The sequence below is a fragment of the Chenopodium quinoa genome, unplaced genomic scaffold, assembly GCF_001683475.1.
Source record: "Chenopodium quinoa cultivar QQ74 unplaced genomic scaffold, ASM168347v1, whole genome shotgun sequence".
NCBI classification, from domain to species: domain Eukaryota; kingdom Viridiplantae; phylum Streptophyta; class Magnoliopsida; order Caryophyllales; family Amaranthaceae; genus Chenopodium; species Chenopodium quinoa.
Genome location: NW_018744167.1, coordinates 711,573 through 733,494, shown reverse-complemented (window position 1 = coordinate 733,494; position 21,922 = coordinate 711,573). Strand labels below are relative to the sequence as shown.

At 41.4% G+C, this 21,922-nt stretch overlaps 2 protein-coding genes across 2 annotated transcripts; one reads left to right on the top strand and one right to left on the bottom strand.

Moving 5' to 3' along the window:
• Positions 1–6,910: 6,910 nt before the first annotated feature.
• LOC110693945 (dynactin subunit 1-like) lies at positions 6,911–9,849 on the bottom strand. The gene is made up of 3 exons (XM_021871128.1): positions 9,576–9,849; positions 7,303–7,421; positions 6,911–7,213 (listed from the first exon to the last, which is right to left on the bottom strand). Exons 1-3 carry the CDS (start codon positions 9,847–9,849, stop codon positions 6,911–6,913), a joined length of 696 nt encoding a protein of 231 aa, XP_021726820.1.
• A 1,703-nt stretch (positions 9,850–11,552) lies between these two features.
• On the top strand, positions 11,553–17,342 carry LOC110693816 (protein DCL, chloroplastic-like). Its single transcript, XM_021870965.1, has 3 exons — positions 11,553–12,317; positions 12,810–12,924; positions 16,811–17,342. The coding sequence occupies exons 1-3, from the start codon at positions 11,947–11,949 to the stop codon at positions 16,985–16,987; spliced, it is 663 nt and encodes a 220-aa protein (XP_021726657.1). The 5' UTR covers positions 11,553–11,946; the 3' UTR covers positions 16,988–17,342.
• The last annotated feature ends 4,580 nt before the right edge of the window (positions 17,343–21,922 follow it).

Below are 21,922 nucleotides of genomic sequence, written 5' to 3'. Positions count from 1 at the left end.
AGCGTCACACTGATCAGGCGGGGCCAAGCAAAACTGCTGGTCAGCCTAAAAAGACCTCGGTGCAGACGGGTGATCCTTCCTAGGCGGCAGGATCGACTCTTGTCACTCAAGATGAACTCATGAAACTCCTGAGCAGTCTCATGGGTGAAATAAAACAACTCGCCTCCAAGAAGTCGCCTACTCCTAGAAAGGAGCAGTTGGCCAAGAAGCCAGCCCAAGCTGGAAAACAGAAGTCGGTCAGGGACCGTTAGCCGACTCTTCATCCTGCCCCTACGGAGAAGGCCTGGCCCCAATTCGACCTCACCAGGCTCCATTTCCCAGAAACGGGCACAAGAAAAGCCATCCGGCACATACAGCCGGATGGTAGCAAGAAAACATTCTCTGATGCTCAACATTACATTGAGTAGAAGAAAACCCAGCTATCAGAGTCGGCTTCAACGTCGACCTACCATGATAGCTTTCGGAATACCTCTATGAGGTATTCCCAGTCTGTACATGAGACCCCAGCAAGCAGCCCACGGGTTCAGTCTGGTCCTCATGTGATCCAGTCGGCCCAGTACATGGCTCCGCCATTGTACCAGTCGCCGACTTTACCTTACTTACAGCCTGCCCTCTTTGGAGGCCAGGCGGTATACGGCTATCAGCCGATGGACTGGCAGCTTAGGCTGCAACACCTTGGAGATCAATCCTCTGCCTTCTCCAGGGAAATAACCGAAGCCAAACAGTCGGCCAAGGTTAAAAATGTTTTGGTTGGAACCTATGATGGGACCTCCAACCCAGAAGACCACTTGTTAGCATACACCCACCTCATGTATTTACAGGGGTTGAATGATGCCGCATGGTATCGCTGTTTTCCAGCCACCCTGAAGGGCATAGCCCAACAGTGGTTCAGCAATCTGCCGGTAGGTTGTATTATTAGCTTCAAGACGCTTGCGTTCTTGTTCGCTTCAAACTTCTCTATGAACATCCCTGCCAAAAAGACAAGCCTTGATTTGGGCAATGTACAGCAGGGAGATAGAGAAGGCCCGCGTTCCTATGTCAGGCGGTTCAATCTGGTACGAATCCAGATTCATGGGCTGTCTGATGAGGTCGCCTTCACAGACTTCTTTAAGGGTCTGAAGGACGGGTCTACTTTTAAGTATAAACTCGTCCGCAAACAAATTTTCACTCTAAAAGGAGCCTTACGAGAGGCGGAAGCCTATATACAGGCGACCGAACTCTGCTCCTCCAATAAGCAGTCGGACCCTAAGAAGTCCAATCGACAGAAGCAGAGTCGGCCTACTCAACCGGCTCCTAAGCCAGAAGAGAGCAAAAAGAAAAAACAAATCTGGGCCATTGATAACTCTAATCAACCGGCCCAGAAGAAGAAAAAAGAGTGGAAACCGTACGTCCCAAGGTACGAGTTCCACAAGGACTGCTGCTCCATCCTCTTGGAAATTAAGGATCGGCTGACTCTTGAGAAGCCGACCCCTATGAAAGGTTCCGCTGAAAATCGGAACAAAAACAAGCATTGCCATTTCCATGAGGATGTCGTCCATGACACGAACGAATGCTTCAGTCTCAAGCGGGAGCTCGACCATCTGGCCGACAAAGGACAGCTGAAATCCTATGTGAAGTCGAAAGCGACTTAAAAGGCAAATCCGGGGCAGTCCAAGAAAAAGACTCCCCAGCTTGCTGTGAGTGCCGAAACTGATGAAGATCCGGTATACACCATAGCAGGAGGATTTGCCGGGGGTGGCCCGACCATTTGGGGCACCAAGGACCATCTGAGAAAGATGGTCAATTCTGTTGAAGAAAGAGAGGCGGCTGGTACATCCGCCTTTCCCTAAAGTTGTCATCACCGAGCAGGACAGAGGCAAAGTCCTCCGGCCTCATGATGACCCTGTCATCATTGAATGCAAGGTGGCCAACCAGCTGGTTGGTCGAATTTTGATTGACACGGGAAGCTTCTCGGACCTCATCAGCCTCATATGCTTATCCAATCTCAAGTACAAACCGGATATCATGATGGAGGTCTCCTACACCCTTGTTGGGTTTAGGGGAGGACTTGTGCACCCAGTCGGACGAATTGACTTACCTGTCCGCCTGGGGAACAGGGGAGACGGTCGGCACATGACCATCCGTTTCCTAGTGGTTGAAAAGCTCACAGCTTACAACCTCATCTTTAGCCGACCCACTCTAAATGAGTGTAAGGCCGTCATCATTCCTGCTCTCATGCTACTCAAGTATGAGAAGGATGATGGAACAGTCGATTCCCTCAATGGGGACCAGAAGACGGCTCGAGAGTGTTATCTCTCGGACGTCAAGCCCGCGGCCGTAGCATCCGGCCGGGGCAAGCACACAATCAACCTCGATGATGTCGAGGAAGAACAGTCGGCCCCACCAGCCGGAAATAAAAGAAAGACTGATTAGCTGGAAGTGGTCAAAAAAGAAAAACAATAGCAATCACTGACCGGGGAACGGTCGAATGATCTCCGTCCCTAGCCTGCTAGAGAACACATTGATATCCCTCTTCACGACAGCTGCCCAGAGCGGACGGTTAAGGTGGGGACGGTTGCATTTGCAAAGCTGGGTGAGAGCCTGCACCAGCTGTTGAGAGAATTCAAAGACATCTTTTCCTTTGAAGTGGAAGAGATGCCAGGCATCAACCCGGATCTCGCTGTCCACAAACTCGCCGTTGATCCTAAAAAGAAGCCCATCCAGCAAAAGAAAAGAAACCATGGCGAGGAAAGAAGTCAGGCGGCAACCGCCGAAGTTTAAAAGCTGCTGGATGCCAAGTTCATTCGGTCGTGCAATTTCCCTGAGTGGGTAGCTAACGTTGTGTTAGTAAAAAAAACCGAATGGAACTTGGCGCATGTGTGTTGATTACACAGACCTCAACAAGGCATGTCCAAAAGATAGTTATCCATTGCCTAAGATTGACAGTCTGGTCGATTCAACAGCCGGACATGCCCTGATGAGTTTTATGGACGCCTATTCAGGTTTCCATCATATCCCCCTGTGGAAAAAAGATCAAGAAAAGACGGCATTCGTCATTGATCAGAGTTTGTTCTATTATACGGTGATGCCGTTTGGTTTGAAGAATGCGCCTGCCACTTTCCAACGAATGATTAACACGGTCTTCATTAATCAAATCGGAAGGAATGTAGAGGCGTACATTGTAGACGGCATCCAGCTCCCGGTGTATTTCATTAGCCATGTTCTTAGGAACGCAGAGCTTCGGTGCCCCATGGTTGAAAATTTTGGCCTTGCCCTTTACATGGCCATCAAGAAGCTAAAACCCTACTTATTGGCGCATGCGGTAGAGGTCTATACTGACCAACCGATCAAGCGGCCGCTCACAACCTTGGAGTCTTCTGGACGAATGCTTAAATGCAAGGATTAGAAATCACTTACGAACCAAGGAAGGGAATAAAGGGGCAAGCATTCGCCGACTTTATTGTTGAAATGACAAGGCCGATTGCACCAGACAATCCTGACCAGGTTTGGAAAGTGTGTGTGGACGGGAGCTCCAATGCGAACGACTGTGGTGCAGGGATTATCTGTCAATCTCCTGAGGGAGATAAGTACGAATATGCAATACATTTCAAGTTCCAGGTCTCTAACAATGAGGCCGAGTATGAGGCCCTGATAGCCGGCATTCGGTATTGCAAGGCGGCAGGGGCAAAGAAAATTAACGCCTGCTCTGTTTCTCAACTAGTCGTACTCCAAGTCAATGGAACGTACGAGGCCACTCATCCGACCATGATAAAATATTTGCAGGCGGTCAAAAGTGAAGTTGGGACACTTGAGGAGTTTCACCTAACCCAAGTGCCCAGATCTTCAAACAATTAGGCGGATGCTCTGTTAAAATTGGCATCATCCGCCTCTTGTGAAACGCCTCAGTCAGTTTTTTGGGAGGTCATGGAAAAGAGAAGTATATCTAATGAAGACCCCATTGGAATTCTCGACCAAAGCTCTACTTGGATGGACAACATCCGGGCTTATCTTGCAAACGGCACGCTCCCTGATTCAACCCAGGAGGCGGCTGTTCTGAAGAAGAAAGCGCAAACTTCGAGCTGAGACAAGGAGAGCGCTTCAAGACTGGATTCTTGAAACCCCTGTTGAAGTGTGTTACCCCAGAGAAGGGTAAAGAGGTCCTCGAAGGTTTGCATGCGGGTTTCTGCGCCTCCCATATAGGTGGCAGGTCCCTAGCTGCCAAGGCCAGGCGACTCTATTTCTGGCCTACTCTGGAGTCGGATGCCATGGAAATGGTCAAAAAATGTGACAAGTGCCAAAAGTTTGGCAAGCTCATCCATCGTCCGGCCATAGACCTGACGGCCATCCACAACCCAATACCCTTTGCCAAATGGGGCATGGACATACTTGGGCCTTACACAGCAGCACCAGGCGGCAAGCGCTACATATTGGTAGCTGTGGATTACTTTACAAAGTGAGTAGAGGCGGAGGCGGTCAAAAACATCAAGACAAAAGATGTCATTTCCTTCATCTGGAGGAATATTATCACTCGTTTCGGGGTGCCCATGTCTATGGTTTTTTTACAATGGTCCTCAATTTGAGACGCCTCAACTCAAGACTTGGCTGGGAGACCAAGGGGTCTCAAGCTTCTTTGCATCAGTCGGCCGGCCTCAAGCAAACAGCCAGGTCGAAGCCTTCAACAAGATAATTTCAGACGAGATTAAAAATAAAATTGAACGGGCTGGTGGCCTTTGGGCGGATGAATTACCACACGTCCTCTGGTCCATCAGAACGACTTCTAAAGGGGCTACTGGAGAAACCCCATTCCTCATGGTGTATGGTGCAGAAGCTGTCCTGGCCATTGAACACTATGAGCCGACTCTTCGAGTCATGTTATATGACGAAGAAGTAAACTAGGAGGCCATGCGGCTGGCATTGGACTCACTTCCAGAGCGCAGGGGAAATGCTGCCTTGTGCCATGAGATTTACCGTTTGAGAATGACGCAGGCTTACAACAAAAAAGTTCACAAACGTCCTCTCAAAGTGGGGGACTTTGTGTTACGGAAAATGGAGGTAGTCGGTAGGGCGAATGAGCAGGGAAAGCTAACCCCAAATTGGGAAGGCCCCTACCGAATATATGAGGAAGTAAGAGACGGCACCTACCGCCTGGAAGAACCAGACGGCAGGCAGCTGCCTAGAACTTGGAATGTAGACAACTTGAAAAAGTACTATTTCTAAGTACGAATGTAAATACCTCAAATTTTGTCATTTCAAATTTTGCTAATGAGAATATGCTTTCATTTCCCAACTTGTCTTTTTTATTAGTGTCGCCTGTACAAAATACAGACGACCAATGTATTTGAAGCGTCTGTCCAAACAGCAGACACCCCAATCTCTATGAAGGAGTCGACTGCTTTAAAGGAGTCGACTGCTTTAAAGCAGTCGTTCCTACGAAATTCTTTAAGTTTATGCTAACACTTAACGAATATTTGCTTAATTCTTTGAAAGGCCTAAGGCCAGATAAAATCATTTTGAGGCCAATGGCCAGATATTAAAAAACAAATAGAGGTCGAATGGTCACAGTCTGCTCCAACATGAGTATGACCGTCTACTCCAACATGAGTCAGATAACCGGCGACGTCCATTCGGGCGAATTCGTCGAGGAGAAGCATCTCCCATTTGGGTGGCACATTGCTCTACAAATACATCAAGCGGCCCTACCGAATGCTAAGGCAGCATTCGCAGTCGTTTGATTTAATCGAAAGTGAAATCTAAAAGGCCAGAATTTTCTAACTATTCTAGCACAGTCGGAAAAGGGTCACTGTTTCATAAGTAGAGGCTATTGAGGCATTAAGTCGGATGTGCCTGTTTTTTCTCTGGGGCAAGACAGGAAAATTTTTTTGCTAATCTACAAGTTAAGTTAACTTATGAGGCTATTGGCCAGATACGCCTGTTTCTGCTCAAACGCAGGACAGGCGGACTATTACTTAAGAAAAAAAAATGAGCTAAAATACTTAGCAGATTAAAAAAGAGACATAGAGACATGTGGGTCGGATGTGCCTGTTTTTTGCTCTTGGGGCAAGACAGGCGGATTATTCTTCTTAAGTAAAATTAAGACTAAGTTAAAACTTAGCATCTTATCTCGACGAGGCCTATGGCCGGATGCGCCTGCTTTCATCTCTTAGGGCAAAACAGGCGAAGGTTTTCTTTTTAGCAAATTTGCTAAGTCAAGAATTTTGTATTTTGTTTGTGCCAATGACCGAATGAAAACAATTATTCATTTGCTCCGGATAGCCGTCTGTCGCGTGGTTTGGGGCAATCACCATAGTGATTGATCGACTTAGAAACCATGCATACTCTTCTAAGTATCAATAATTTCTAAGTCAATCAATCCACTCAACCAAAACCACTCGACATCCGTCAAGGGGCAAGAACATTCGCATGGTATACAGGTTATAATACTTAGCCAAAAAACATGCAATGAAAAAATTTAAAGAACAACAATAAGAATAACTTCAGCCAAACGGCCGAATGATTTCAAATTAAAAAGTCCAATTGCCACCAGACGACTGGGTAAGATTGTTTGCTGGCAAAGCCAGAGAAATTGTTAATTTACCCGACCCCTCGGTCGGTAAAGATACACATTTACTCGGCACGCAGGCTGGAAGATGAGATAAATTGCCATTCGGCCGCAGAAAGAACTTATAAAAAGCTTAAGGGGCAGGGAATTATCAACATTGGCAGTCGCATCATCACTTGCCGGCTGCTCCGTATTTTCATCATTCTCCTCGTCCCCAGAAGAGCCTGATGAGGAGCCGGCCTCTTCGCCCTCAGCATCAGCCTTGTTCGCCTCTTCTTCAGATTGGCGAAGAATTTCAACATTGAAATCCTCGTTTGCTTGATCAAACTTGGATTTCCAGGTGCTATAGTCAGCACTCGGCTGTATAGCCTCTCATGCCATCCGCATGATGGCCTCATAGTCCTCCATCATTTGTTTGACCAGGGCCTCCTTCTCCTCCTCAGCTCGGGACTTGAACTTGGACTTCAGCTGCTTCTCCTGGTTCGCCAAGCGCACCTCTAGGCGGCTAACCCGCTCCTTGGCCCTCTCGGCCTCTTTCTTGGCCTCTTGAAGAGGCTCAAGCTTTTCCTTAAGACCTTTAATTTCGGCCTTAAGTTCAGTGATTTTGGAGCGAGCCCCAGTTTTCTGGATTTTGGGTTGGATTAGCTTGGAGGGAGAGGGCCTGGTGGAACCACTCTGCATGAGCAAAAAGAAAGGCGTCAGAAAAACAGGCGGGCAAAAATTAACCTTTGTTGAAAAATATACCAAGTATTATAAACAACTACCTTGGGAGTCCCGACTGTTTTCTGCTCGTCACTCGCTCGATTAAGGACGTTTGAGCGATATTTTGCTTCAGAAACAGCAGTCGGCTTCCTTGTTCCCGAGACCTTTTCCATAGCTTTGTCTGCACCAAAAGCAGAAGTTAGACTTTATAAACAAACTTTGAAAAGCAATTTAAAGGTTGCATAAAATCAGACGGCCGACTACCTCTCGGCATCTCAGAGCTTAGCCCACAAGCGGCCAAGAACACCCCATCTTCCAGCCACTTGTAAAGGGGTATGTAGCTCTGGGGGACGATTATTTTCTCCCCCTGCACATTTGTCCGAACGGACACTTTGAACAAACCCCGATCAAAAATTTCCTCCTAGGCCCGCCTAGGGAGAGGGGGCAAGGCACTCTTGCCAGCCAGGAGGGGCGGATCCTTGTTCCACCTATTGTATTTCTGGTTCAGTCGGCTATCAGAGGAATGGACTATGTAGAACTTTGTTCTCCACTCCTTCCACTTGTTCTCCTTGCCGACTGCCATCATGTACCCCTTGCAGGTGGACAAGGTGTACCAGCCTTCGCCGCCCTTAGCAGACGCTCGGCTGAGATAATGCATGTGGGCGAATGCCTCAAAGCTGGGATCCACCTCCAGCATTTCACATGCGGCAACGTACCCGATGATATTAATCCATGAATTCAGGACACGTTGCCAGATACCCAGTTGGTATCCGTCCAGTATTCTCTCCACGGCCGGATGGAGAGGGAAGCGTAGACCAGCCTGGAGGACCGCCTCTTAGCAGCCGAATTCTTGGTCCTTATAACTAGCCAAGGTCGGCCAGGTTATCATATCATCCTTGTTGGGAACGGACAAGGAAAAGCCATGACCCATTACGGTCTTGCGCTTGATATTGGCAAGACCGGATGTTATAGAAGTCCGCTTACTTTGCGGGACATGGTGATAGTAGGGGGTGCGTTCCAAGCGCCTAGAAGCACTCGGCTCTGCCCAGCCTTCCCCCTTTTCCACTGACAAGGATTCCCTTGTAGTGCTTATCTTTGCTCGGGCCTCCTTTGAAGTAACGGAGGCATTTTCAGAAGATGACGAGGCCGAATCGTCATCAGAGCTCTCCCCAGTGCTAGGGGACTGCCGGCTGGGGCCAGCAGGGTCCTCCCCTAGACTCTCCTCCGACGCCTGTTCCAGTGGCGTATCCAGGAATTCCAAACTGTGGGTTCGAAATCTTAAAAAAAAAACGATGATCATATTTTGATTAACAATTCAATACATAAATCAAATTTTCAACACAAATGGATGAATTACACAATAAAAAAAATAAAAAAAAATAAAAAAAAAACCTACAAAAGCATTCTTCGAGTTTTCCTACTTTGAAAGCGTGCTAATACATCATCATCACTAACTCTTGCAAATAAGTCTCTCTCAAGATAAGTAACTAAACTATCATTCAATAGTTGATCACCCGTACTATTCCGCAACCTATTTTTTACATAATACATAATTAATTATCAATTAAAATCACAAGTCCCCAATAAACACAAATTTGACAATATGAACTTCTTCTAATTATCAAATTTCAATTAACAGAACAAGTAAAAATTTTATTTCAAAAAATAAAAAAAAAAACAAGTAAAAATTTTTTAATTCTAACTTCTAAGTTTCTACAATTCAATTTCTAAACAATTCAAGAATTCAACAATATATCAAAACCATAAACCAATTTAAAAAATAAAACAAGCAAACCAAGATTAGAATTAATAGGAGTAGAGGAATAAGAGATTAAGAGGACTCACAATTGTAGAAGAACTCTGAAGTGTGAATTCAGAACAGTCGTCCCTCGTCCGTGTCTCCGTCACTCCGTAAGGTCGTCAGTGCTCCCGGTCGCCGGTTGGTGTCTCAGTGTGCGGTGCCGCGGCGGCTAGTGGCTACTGGCTAGGGTCATAGGATGTCAAGGTTAGGGTTTTGGTGTTTGGGAATTTGGGGAAAATAAGAAATGTCGATGTTTGATTTCTGAATTCTGAAATTTGAACGTAAGGAGTAAAAGAACAAAAAAAAAAAAAAAGTACAAAAAAAGAGGGCAATAGGAGTCGAACCTAAGACCTAAGACATTAAAAGGGCGCACTGCTCTATTATTCAAAGCCTTACCAATGCACCAAACTTACCCATGTGATTATTATTCTCACAGAAATTTGTTTTAACCCTTTTTCTTTTTTTTTTTTTAAAAAAATTAAAACTTATAATTTTTTTCCAAAAAATCTGTGGGTTCAATGAACCCCCTTGAACCCCCCCTAGATCCGCCTCTGGCCAATTTCGAAGGCTCGGCCTGGTATTGAATGTCGGCTTCCCGCAGTATAGTATCACTGGGGGTGCCGCTTGAAGAAGGGGAAGAGTAATAAGTTGGAGTTTGGGGAAGGTCAGAAGAAGGGTTTGGGGGGTGCTCAGAAATTTCACTAGCAGGCACTCTAATGGAGCCATTAGAGTTGACAGTCTCACTGTCCGAATGGTAAAAGGAACCATCCACCCTATATCTCCTCGTTGTCTGCTTTGTTCTGGCCATCGTGTCCTGCAGATGCACAGACACTGTCGAATTTGAAGATGTACTTAAAGAAAAGTTCTCGAACGAGCATTCGACACTCCTAGTTCTAGATTCAGTCGTCCCCGGTGACCGGCTGATCGCTAACCTAGCCCGTTCCTTGTTCGTTTGGGAAACCATTTGATAAAGAAAAAATGAAAGAAAGAATAAGTAAAAGAAGAGAGCAGGCGGTTACCTTAGAAGAAGGTATTACGAGACGCCTGGTTGCTGAAACAGACGGACAGAAAGCCGAGTGTCGGATGCTTGACAAGTTTAGGTCTTTGAGAGTCTTTGAAAGTCAAAAGTCCAGAGATTCTCCAAGATTTGCAAAGGTGTGAAAACAAAAGGGGAGTCAAACCCTCCTATTTATAGAAAGGGTAAACCCTAATTTTTCCCCCCAAAATGTAATTTGAAAATCCGGCCAGTTGGATGATGACACCTGTCACAGGTGTTATGTGCAATGCACGTGACCCCTGTGAGGGGCAAATGATTTGGGTATTTTTATACCCGGCCAGGTGGCCCAATCGGAAGCTTCCATGTGTCATTAGAAGGGGTGCCATCTGGACCTTTGAGATGGTGACACGTGGAAGGCAGACATTCCCCCGTTCTGAGATGATTGATGATCCAGCATGGACCATTAAGAGGGCAACACGTGTCACCCTAAGAGATGCCCAAAAGCCTTTTGGGCTCAATGAAACGCGTCACTCAGGCATTTCTTATGGAATGGCGGCCTTCAAGGGCCCAAACCTTGAGGCGCCGTTTTACGGCGTGACCTAATCCCTAGATCACCAGATCCTAGGGAGGGCACACTTTTCAAAAAGACCCTATAAATAGGGACAGTTCCTACATTTATGACAGGGATACACGCAATACGAGACAACACGTCACTTTCACATTTATTACAAAGCTGTCGTTTTCAAGGAACAAACATTACCTTACCTGAGCTTGGAATCCGAGCAGATAACTTTATTTCCGCACGTTTTACTCCGAATACTTACTAACTTAATCTTCGGAGGCGGACCACCGACCATCCGGCGGTCCGTTTGCTTTGCAGGTACAGGCGCCCTTTGCTGAATCCAGTCTCAGTGTTGTAACTCTCCCAAGGGACAAAAACCCCCGAAACATAAACTATTCAACTCTTTCTTTGTGAAACAGTATTATTTAAAGAACGAAGGGAACATGATATTATGATGGGGGCGCTCCAGCTGATCTAATCAACCAAAAAATGTTAATTAGTTCCTTTTGTTGGCCATGCTCTGCCATAGATACACTTTTTATGTTTATTAAAAAAAAAACATAGATCTAGCATCCACGTTATTACAGCCACTTCACCACCATCACTACCATCTTCGTCTTAGGCCACCATCACCATCACAACCCCACGTTCCTCTCCGAAACCCATCACAACCATTATCATTTGTGTATTCACGTCCCTCTTCTTCTTCCCTTTTTCATCTTCTTGTTCTTCCTTCCTCAACGACTCCAACACCGCTTTGTAACGGTAACAAAAAGACACCCTAGTAACAAAAGGGTGTGAATTAGGGCCATATCAACCCCTTAGGAAAAACTTTTCCTTCACGTCGACATTTTGAACCGCCAAAAGCGTTGGTATGCATCTTTGCTCACGTGGATGAACAAGGTGGGTTGAACGATTATGGTGGAATGGAGAATGGAGGAAAAAAAGAAATGAAATTACCAAAATACCCCAATTAAATAAGTGAAAAGACACATATACCCTAACTTGCATACCATGTTTAGCATTGTATTTTCCCATTATTATAGATAGCCCATAAGGCCATAAATCTATTTCAACACCCAAAACCCAACACAAAAAATACAACAAAAAAATTGGAGGAAAAAAAAAAAAAAAGTAAATCCTCTCCATCAAAAAACCGAAAGAGCTCAATCATACCCCTTTATCTTGTCCATATTTTCACAATTCACCAACACCACCATTACCGTTAGCACCTCTCTTAACCCTCACCTCGAAACCACCTCTTAGCCACCGCCATGAGCTGAACCAGGGTGGCACCACAACCATACCCCCCAATATCCATATTTTTTCGCAACACTATACGAATCATGTCATTAATTAGCAGTATTAGTAGTTCCAATATTAACTTATTGGGTACTTTTATTTCTTCTTGTTCGTCGTCTTCAACCTTATCTCTTCCTTCATCTGTTTATCTTCACCAAATTCAACAGCGTCGTTGTTGTTGCGCTTTAAAAACTGGAAGCCCTGAATCCTACGGCCCTGATTTGTTGAGGAAACCGGTTGTTTCTCCTCCATCGCACGCTGAGAATTCTGTCGAAAACCATACTGAGAATTTAGAGGGAGAAAATAGTTTTGAGAGGGTAGCGGATAGAGAGAGTTGGGTTGATTGGGAAGACCAGATTTTAGAGGATACTGTTCCACTTGTTGGCTTTGTTAGAATGATTCTTCATTCTGGAAAGTAAGTTTCATAATTTTCATGTTTGAATTTTGATTTTTTTTTTTTTCCGCCATTTCTCTTAAGTTTTTCATGTGGCATTTTTTTTTTGTAATCTAATTAAGTGTATGTGTAATTGGGTATGTTTGTTTGATTAAATACTGTATTAGGTATATTTTATTTTGATGCTTACCTGTTGAATATTGGTTTTTTTCATTTTATTTTTTCTTGGGTTGTTTGTTAATAATTACTGACTATTCCGTAAAAAAGTATGCTTATTATCTGAATTTAGTTGTATTTTTTACACCAGCTGTTATATTGTTTGATAATGTACAAGTATTTGTGTAATTGGGTATGTTGGATTAATTTTGACCTTCAAAGGGAGATAGTGGATATTCATGTTTGATTCATATATGTTTTATTTTTGTTTTGTGAATTATTTGTTTTTAATTGTTTTTGCTGTTTCATTTTATGGGAGTCTTGTAAAGAGTTCTAATATTTTGTTTGTTAAATCAGATACCAAAGTGGCGATAGATTGACTGCTGAGCATGAGAAAATGATTTTGGAGAGGTTGCTACCGTATCACCCTGAATGTGACAATAAAATTGGATGTGGAGTTGATTACATCACTGTAATTCTCTCTCTTCTTTATCTTCTCTACTTCAGCTTATAAAATTTTGCTCTGTATATTACTTTTTCTTGTCTTCTCTGGTATTTTAGATTGTGTTCAGTATTGATTCTCTCGTACAAGTGAAATTTCCCTGAAATCTAAATCCCTTTGCAAATTGCGGCTTACTGAGTCGTCTAGTATAGCATTAGTGGTCTTCATGGTTTGTTAGCACGCTCTGTAATGAACTTAGTGAAAAGTATAATTAAGATTTGTTGGTTTTTGCCTTTGTTATCATGTGTTTTGATAACAATGAAGGAAGGAAGGGGAGCTGAAGTAAGAGATAGAAGGGGAAGGGTGAGAAGGAGAGGAAGAAGTGACCTTATGTTTCCCCGTCAAATCTTTCCAACTTTGGGAGAGTTTATTTTATTTAGATGGATAAGAGATTGAAAAACCTCCATTTTCATTCTCCTCTCTCCCAGTCTGTATCATAATTCAGGAAACACAATTATTAGTTTCACTTCTTTTTCTTTCTCTCCATTTTCCTTATCCATTCACAATATTACTTTTCAGCCATGCATGTCTTTTGCTTCCTTGATGCAATATGGGATCAGATTATTTACCCCCCACAACTAGCATTAGTGGTGTAGCGATGTATGAGTCTTGTCTATGAGGACTAACTTGTCTTATGCTTACCTTTATATATATTTATTTATTTGTTTATTTTAATAATACCTCTATTGGATATTGAGTTGGAGCCTTTTTTTCTTAGTACATCATTTAAAATGATCTTGGGTAAACAAAGTAGTGTATGGAGTATCACTCATAGTGTTCTGTGTTAATTATGGGGAGGAACATTGTGTTGACTCAAACTATTTTCTAAATTATTTGTTTTAATGGTGTCAAATTATCATGAGTCATATTGTCATGATTGTTCTTATATTAGGGGAAATTAGAACAAAAATGTCATGTTTCAAGGTTTGGTTAAACCGAACTTTTACCTAGAAAGTAAGCTTCTATCCCGTATTAGACTGACATACATTGCCACAAGTGCGAAGTTAGTCTTTCAGTCTTAAGAATGAAAGGTTCCAAGCTGCTTCTCTTCTAGAAGAGCTAGTTATCTTTTTTGAGGTATCTTCTTGTATACTTGAAGCCACCCATCTTAGTTATTGTAGGAACTCTTTGTAGAGTTGTAGCTCTAAAGGTGATGAAATTAGTGAAAACATATTATGCAGTTATAACTGAAGTGAGTTATATCAGTGACCAAATACTGTGAGCCAAGCCAATAACATCCAATGAGGGTGAAGCAGATTCCGTTTAGTAGGAAAAGTAATTTATTTACTTAATTTGTAATGCCCTTAATCTAGCCAGAATTTTAACCTTTTGAGGTCACAAAAGGGTCCACCCGAGGCAAACAATTTTATTAAGCTTCTTTAGAACATTAATGTTCCATGAGATGTCATCTCTCCACATAGCTCAAGCTTCCTGTGTTGTTCCTCCTTAAAGAGGCCAATCTATTGTGCCCAATTTACAAAATTTAAGGTTAACTGCAGAGGAAATGTTTTCCAAATAGTGAAAGAGGTGATAATTGTTGCTATTTTGTCTTAATTATCTCAGTCATAGATTTGCCAATTTTCATCAATAGAGAACTGAAACTTGATGCAGTAGGTAGGCTATATGCTCAGTTTGACCAAATCAGGCAGGTTTAGGGTTTTTTTTTGTTTTTGGTAGTGTGTGTGTGTGTTTCCGCAGCAGGGGGGGGCAATTAATGCTGTTCTGGCCTACATAAGGTTGCGGAAGTTTTGAATAGCCAAATCATATAACCCATTATTAATTATTCTTGAGCTCCTCTAGAGAGCACGCTATCTAAATAACTCATTCTTGTTGAATGATGAACTACATGTTATTTGGAAGAGCATTATTAATCCTTTTATATAACCAAATGTTTAGGAAAAGTCATGAACAAATTAGGTAAAGCCAATGCTTTGGAGGTTAATACGATTTAGTTTTGAATTCATATCACCTAGTCACTAGCAACAATTTGTGCTTTTGATGGGGGGCTGTGTCATATGACTTATGAGAATGAAGTAAGGTGTAGCAGATGGAAAACTTTAGTTAGTTACTTTGTCTATTGCAAAGTGCTTATAAGGTGTCCAATGCAGAGCAGGCATTTACTGCTATTGGCTTCTTAACCAAAGACCTTATAAATGCATTTTGTTGATGTATTAGTGTTATGCATATTAGGCCTGCCAAATAAGAATGGCATTGTTACTACTGTCTTCTTAACCACATGCTTCTATTGGCCCTTGATAGCTTATATTAGAGTTTGTGAACTAAAAATTAGTCCTACGGTCCTACCAATGGGTTTAAAATGTTGAATTGACCAATGTATAAACTGAACAACACTATTTTAAATCCTATTTGTGTTGCATAGGCTGTCATATCTTTTTTATTGGCTAGGCTGTCATGTTTTACTATTAGGGAGTAATTTTTAGGTCTTATTTTCGTGGTTTTGCATTGTATTATTGAGATTGAAGCGCAACCGTTTTTTAATGTAATTTTTTAAAATTTTTATTATATGAATTTTATAGAACTAGATTTTCAGTAATTGACATCTCAAAATCAATGTATTTGTGAACAATATGGAGGCTATTTTATCAAATATGTGTGTTCCTGCAGAGTGCACATCACCTAACCTTTCAGAGGCTTGTTAGTAATATTGTTATGTAATTGATGGTTTTTTAATTGCTCCATACATGAAATTAAGATTTCAAAGAAGATAAAATGAGTATGGATAGGCTAAAAAACATAATAGATTGAAACATTGAATTGTCAATTTGAACTGATGTAATTTATCTGAGGGTTCTTCATACTGTGGATTAGGGAAAATGACTGTTTATGACATTGATATTTTATTTAAGAGGATGGGTTGGAATTCTCATCTTGTGGCAAGGTGGTCACATATGGAAAAACCTTTCAGTTAACTAATATATCAAGTGTATTTGAGGGAAATCCATATAAGTCATGGCAAAAAATATAGCGAAGAATCAATAATTCCTATGGCAGGAAATATTGTTAATTTGTTACCATAGAATATTTTTTTATAGTAATATATAGGTATTGTATTAAGTCATTTTTGGTGTTTCCGCAAGCTTCTCTATGATAATCATTGAAGCACCGGGAACTTTCTTCTTTAATAGATAATACTCGAGTTCATTCCTTGTAAAGCACAACGATATTTTGCTATACTACTGTAATTGCTCTTTTGGCTCAACCTTAAAGTTTGTAGAGAAGTATAAATGGAGATGTGTATTTTATTTGTGTTTGGTCCATGTGTTAAGAGATTGTGGCAATCCTATGATTTATATGCTGCTTCTTTCGATTTGTAGTTGAGATGTAGGCACAGGATGGATCTCACCGTCAAATGTCTAAGTTACCTTGACGATGGGCTGTAGAACCACCTTGCATAATATAGCATATTTTCCTTGTTTTTATTTTGCAATGGTAAGTGTAAAAATTGCAAATTGTTGAAGCCTCAACTTCTGTTTGAGTGTCATCCTTTCAGATCAGTGTAATAGTTGTTCGGTGAATTGTGTTAAACTGAAAAGGATAGAAATGCCCATGAATTAGCTGTATGGCCGGGCAGGAACAATTATCTGAACTTGCAAAAGTAGTGGAAGATTTCAACTATATATACCTGTTTAGGCTATTTCTTGATTGAGCTCAAGATTGTAGGCCATGTCTCTTAGTTCTTTTTGGACTAGATTCCTTATATGTTGCTTGATCAAGAGTCCATTCAACCTTTTAATCAAATGAAAAGTAGGTGTTGATTTTTAGGTTAATGTTCCATTTAGAGTTGTACTTGAGCAAAATACAATGGTTGCTGATGAAAAATTTAATTGGTGATTAGATTGGATACCATCCTCAGTTTCAAGACTCCCGGTGTATGTTCATAGTTCGCAAAGATGGTGAGTTTATTGACTTCTCGTACTGGAAGTGCATTAAGGGCTTCATCAGGAAAAATTATCCACTGTATGCAGAAAGTTTTATCCTGAAGCATTTTCGACGGCGTAGACGATATGAGTGAAGCTGGTAATGAAACCTGGAATCGTCCAATTACATGATTTTGTCACTTTCATTGTATTGTTAATATATTTGTATTAAGACTGAAACTATGGTAAGTAAAGATTTTTAAAGTGTAATACCGTATTGTAAAATTTGAACCACACCGTGGGATGTGGAATTCTGGAGCTATAGGCTGAAAGATGCATTGCACATTTTGTTCTAGGCCTCAATACAACTGTCTAGTTTTCCAATTTTTGTTGGAGCTCTTTTAGGAGTGGCATGTATTTTTAATGAATTATTGTGATACATGCCACTAAGTAAGCGATTTTTTGATAGATTTTTTTAAGGTAAAATTGTTGTATAGAGTTTTATTATCACTATACCTCTAATATTTCATACAATATATACAAAGTTAATCATAACTTTTTAATAAATATCCTATAACTCGGTTTTATTTTTATCATATCATAAAATTCGTTTTAAAAAGTTCTTTAAAATAAGATCCATTTATAATATATTTAAGGAAAATTTGTCAGAAACAATCTTTTAAAGTGTTCACTTTATGTGAAATAGTCTTTTAATTTATTTTTTTGCAATTTCAGACCACATTATAAATTTTTTTTTATCAAAGACAACCAAATGCTACTTTTCGGTGTTGACTCTATTTTTCTCGATGTTGACCACTAGTGTGCAATGCACATGAACTCGTATATTGCTTAATACACCAATTTTTCCTCCAATTCACTCGTATTAAAAGAGGAATGAAAGAGAAGCAGGGGTTTTAATAGGAGTTAATTGGAGGGAAAAGGGGTGTATTAAGCAATCAAAGCATTTTGTGTGAGACTGGACTCATGTGAGACCGGGCTCTAAATCAAAAAGGCGCGGACCTAAAAAACCCGACCAAAGCCCGCGCGCCATTTAATAAAATGTTTGAATTTTTTCGTTTTCATCATTTTCCTAAATTTCAAGCGCCGTCATTTACTCAAAATTTCGAACGCCTTCATTTCGTCGAATTTCAACGACTTCATTTCCTCATATTTCAGAGCATTCAAATCTTCAAATTTCAAACAATTCAAATCAAAAAAATGGAGAAATCAAACAACACAATGATGACTGAAGTAGAATCTGATTCACCCATAGAATCAATTTCTAGCACAATTATTGCTGAAAAAGGTACAAAACAATTCATAATTTCATATTGTTTTTAATTTCAAATCATATTTGATTAAATGTAGTAGTGAATTTGTATTATGAATTTCGATTTATAATTTACATGCAGGGCAAATTGAATTTCAGATCGTATTAAATTTCGATTTAATATCAGATCGTATTTAAATTCGAGTTAATTTAGACCTATGCTTATTAAATTTCAGATCGTTGATAATTTTGAATGAAGCATAATTAATTTCAAATCGTAGTTAATTTCGACTTATAATTTAAAATCAATGCTAATTATATTCCGATCATATTTAAGTTCGACTAACAACTTGCAATCAAGGCTAATTTATTTTTCGATCGTATTTAATTTATACTTGTAATTTGCATGCAAAGCTATTTTAATTCGAATTGTATATATAAATGTCGTAGAAAATTAATTTAAATTTGAATCTATTTTTTTGATAATTTTAGACTAAAATTCAAATATACTAATACAAATGATGTATGCAGCAGATAATGTAATTATAGAAGACAACATCAATGAAGAAAGAGATGATGAAGAAAGAGATGAAAATGCTGCTATAATAGGCATACTGATAATTAAATGCTCTGTAATTTAATGATGTAAATGCAGACAATTAATTTAATATAGTCTAATTTTTGACAAAAACAATATAATTCCTGACTAATAGAACCTATTTCCTGACTAATATGGTAATTTGTGAAAATAATCTGATTCCTGACAATTTCAATGTATTTATGACTGGATTAAAAAATCTAATTCATGTATGCTATAATCTAACTGACTATTGTTATATTAAACCTGATTATAATTATCTATTTCCTGACTAATATTATCTAATTCCTGACAATTTCAATGTATTTAGGACTAAATTAAAAAATCTAATTCATTGAATTTCAACATCAAGATAATTTTTAAGAATTTTCTTAACTAACTTAATTTTGCAGCTCCTGTGCAAAGGCCGACCGTCGTCCAGATGGCCAAGGAGATGCTGAGGGCGCTTGATCCAGAGGACAAGGCGTCAGTGAAAGGAGTCGGCACCCTTAACTTGGATGCCATCTTGGGGAACCTCTGTGAGGTAAAGAGTTAGCTTAATTTTCTTATTGTTTAAGCACATATCCGACTGGTCTTGACATTCGGCTCTTTTTTCATCTCCAGACTATGCTGCACATCTAGGGGCTAAGGAGGCTAATCTAGGAAAAGTCCAAAGAGGTAACAGCCGCCAAAGCTCGAGCCGAGTCCGCCTTAGACCAAGCTCTATTTGAAATTGCTCAGAATGAGCTACTGACCCTTGATATGATGTATTCCCAGGAGAATGCTAACCTGCAGGTAAAGAAGGACCTGGATTCGGCTCGCTCCAAAATCATTGACCTTAAGTCCGAAATTAAAGGTCTTAAGGAAAAGCTTGAGCCTCTTCAAGAGGCTAAGAAAGAGGCCGAGAGGGCCGAGGAGCGGGTTGGCCACCTAGAGGTGCGCCTGGCGAACCAGGAGAAGCAGCTGAAGTCCAAGTTTAAGTCCCAAGCTGAGGAGGAGAAGGAGGCCCTTGTCAAAAAAATGATGGAGGACTATGAGGCCATCATGCGGATGGCATGGGAGGCGGTACAGCCGAGTGCCGACTATAGCACCTGGAAATCCAAGTTTGATCAAGCTAACGAGGATTTCAATGCTGAACTTCTTCGCCAATCTCAAGAGGAGGTGAACAAGGCTGCTGCTGAGGGCGAAGAGGCCGGCTCCTCATCAGGCTCTTCTAGGGACGAGCAGGGGGACGAGGAGGATGATGAAAATGCGGAGCAGCCGGCGGGTGATGATGCGGCTGCCAATGTTGATAACTCCCCTGCCCCTTAAGCTTTTTATAATATCTTTCTGCGGCCGAATGGCCATTTATCTCATCTTCCTGCCTGCGTGCCGAGTAAATGTGTATCTTTACCGACCGAGGGGTCGGGTTATTTGACAATTTTCCTTGCTTTGCCAGTTAATTCTTTGCAGTCGTCAATTTTGACGATTGTTTTATTTTAATGAAGCGTCCGGTCATTCGGCCGATTTTATTTATATTGGTGTTTATGCATGCTTTAAAAAGTTTTCAAAGCTTATTTTTATGCATGGAATTTTAGCTAAGTATTTTAGCCCGTATGGTATGCGAATGTTCTGCCCCTGGGCGGATGTTGATTGGTTTCGGTTGATTGGATTGATTGACTTAGAAATTATTGATACTTAGAAGAGTATGCATGGTTTCTAAGTCAATCAATCACTATGGTGATTGCCCTAAACCAAGCGACAGACGTCCAAACAGAGCAGTCGATTCTTTGATTTTATTCGGCCATAGGCCTCGTTAAAATTAAATGCTAAGTTTTAACTTAGCCTGTTTGTTTAGAGAAAGTATTCCGCCTGGTTTGCCCCAATAGCAGAACAGGAGCATTAGGCCATAAGCCTTATATACGCATAATGCTAAGTTTTTGGACTTAGCTTTTTTGATTGAGAAAGAGTTCTCCGCCTGCCTTGCCCCAGAGCAAAAACAGGCACATCTGGCCTTATGCCTCGATAGCCTCTAATCATGAAACAATGACCTCTTTTCAATTGTACTAGAACAATTCAAAAACTTTCGGCCTTTTAGATTTCACTTTCGATTTATTCAAACGACTGCGGATGCGTTTTTAGCATTCGGTAGGGCCGTTTGATGTATTAGTAGAGCAATGAGCCACCCAAATGGGAGATGCTTCTCCTTAACGAATTCGCCCGAATGGACGTCGTCGGTTATCTGACTCATGTAGGAGCAGACGGTCATACTCATGTTGGAGCAGACTGTGGCCGTCGGCCTCTATTGTTTTATTAATATCCGGCCATTGGCCTCTATAAAAATGGTAAATAGTTGTTAAGTGTTGGACTTAACTTGAAAATAAATCAGTAGGGTCGATTGCTTTGGTGCAGTCGGCTCCTTCAGACGGACTGGGGCATCTGTTGTTGGGACAAACGCTAAAAAATAGGGTGGTCGTCTGTACTTTGTACAGGCGACGCTAGCATAATTTACAAAATTTAGCAAGAAAAGTTTGGGAAATGAAGGCATTTTCTCATTAATCAGAACTTTGAAGTAATTACAAAAATTCTTAGAAGTAGTACTTTTTTAAGTTGTCTACATTCCAAGTTCTAGGCAGCCGCCTACCGTCTGTTTCTTCCAGTCGGTAGGAGCCGTCTCTTACTTCATCGTAGATTTGGTAGGGGCCTTCCCAATTTGGGGTTAGCTTTCCCTGCTCATTCGCCCTACCGACTGCCTCCATTTTCCGTAGCACAAAGTCCCCCACTTTGAGAGGACACTTGTGTACTCTTTTGTTGTAGGCCCGAGTCATTCTCAGATGGTAAATCTCATGGTGCAAGGCAGCATTGCCCCTGCGCTCTGGAAGTGAGTCCAATGCCAGCCGCATGGCCTCCCATTTTACCTCTTCGTCATATAACATGACTCGAAGAGTCGGCTCATAGTGTTCGATGGGCAGGACAGCTTCTGCACCATACACCATGAGGAATGGGGTTTCTCCAGTTGCCCCTTTGGCGGTTGTTCTGATGGCCCAGAGGACGTGTGGTAATTCATCCGCCCAAAGGCCACCAACCCTTTCTATTTTCTTTTTAATCCCGTCTGATATTAACTTGTTGAATGCTTCGACCTGGCCGTTTGCTTGGGGTCGGCCGACTGATGCAAAGAAGCTTGGGACCCCTTGGTGTCCCAACCAAGTCTTGAGCCGAGGCGTCTCAAACTGAGGTCCGTTGTCAAAAACCAAGACATAGGCA

What these genes read in the sequence shown, in the direction of transcription:
- LOC110693945 (XM_021871128.1), bottom strand. Translation starts at nt 9,849, where the DNA reads ATGGCCAGAACAAAGCAGACAACGAGGAGATATAGGGTGGATGGTTCC. An exon ending in CAGAGGCGGATCTAGGGGGG is followed by an intron (nt 7,422 to 9,575) that starts GTTCAAGGGGGT and finishes CTTTTGGTGCAG; the next exon opens with ACAAAGCTATGGAAAAGGTC. An exon ending in AAACAGTCGGGACTCCCAAG is followed by an intron (nt 7,214 to 7,302) that starts GTAGTTGTTTAT and finishes TTGCTCATGCAG; the next exon opens with AGTGGTTCCACCAGGCCCTC.
- LOC110693816 (XM_021870965.1), top strand. Translation starts at nt 11,947, where the DNA reads ATGTCATTAATTAGCAGTATTAGTAGTTCCAATATTAACTTATTGGGT. An exon ending in ATGATTCTTCATTCTGGAAA is followed by an intron (nt 12,318 to 12,809) that starts GTAAGTTTCATA and finishes TTGTTAAATCAG; the next exon opens with ATACCAAAGTGGCGATAGAT. An exon ending in GTGGAGTTGATTACATCACT is followed by an intron (nt 12,925 to 16,810) that starts GTAATTCTCTCT and finishes ATTGGTGATTAG; the next exon opens with ATTGGATACCATCCTCAGTT.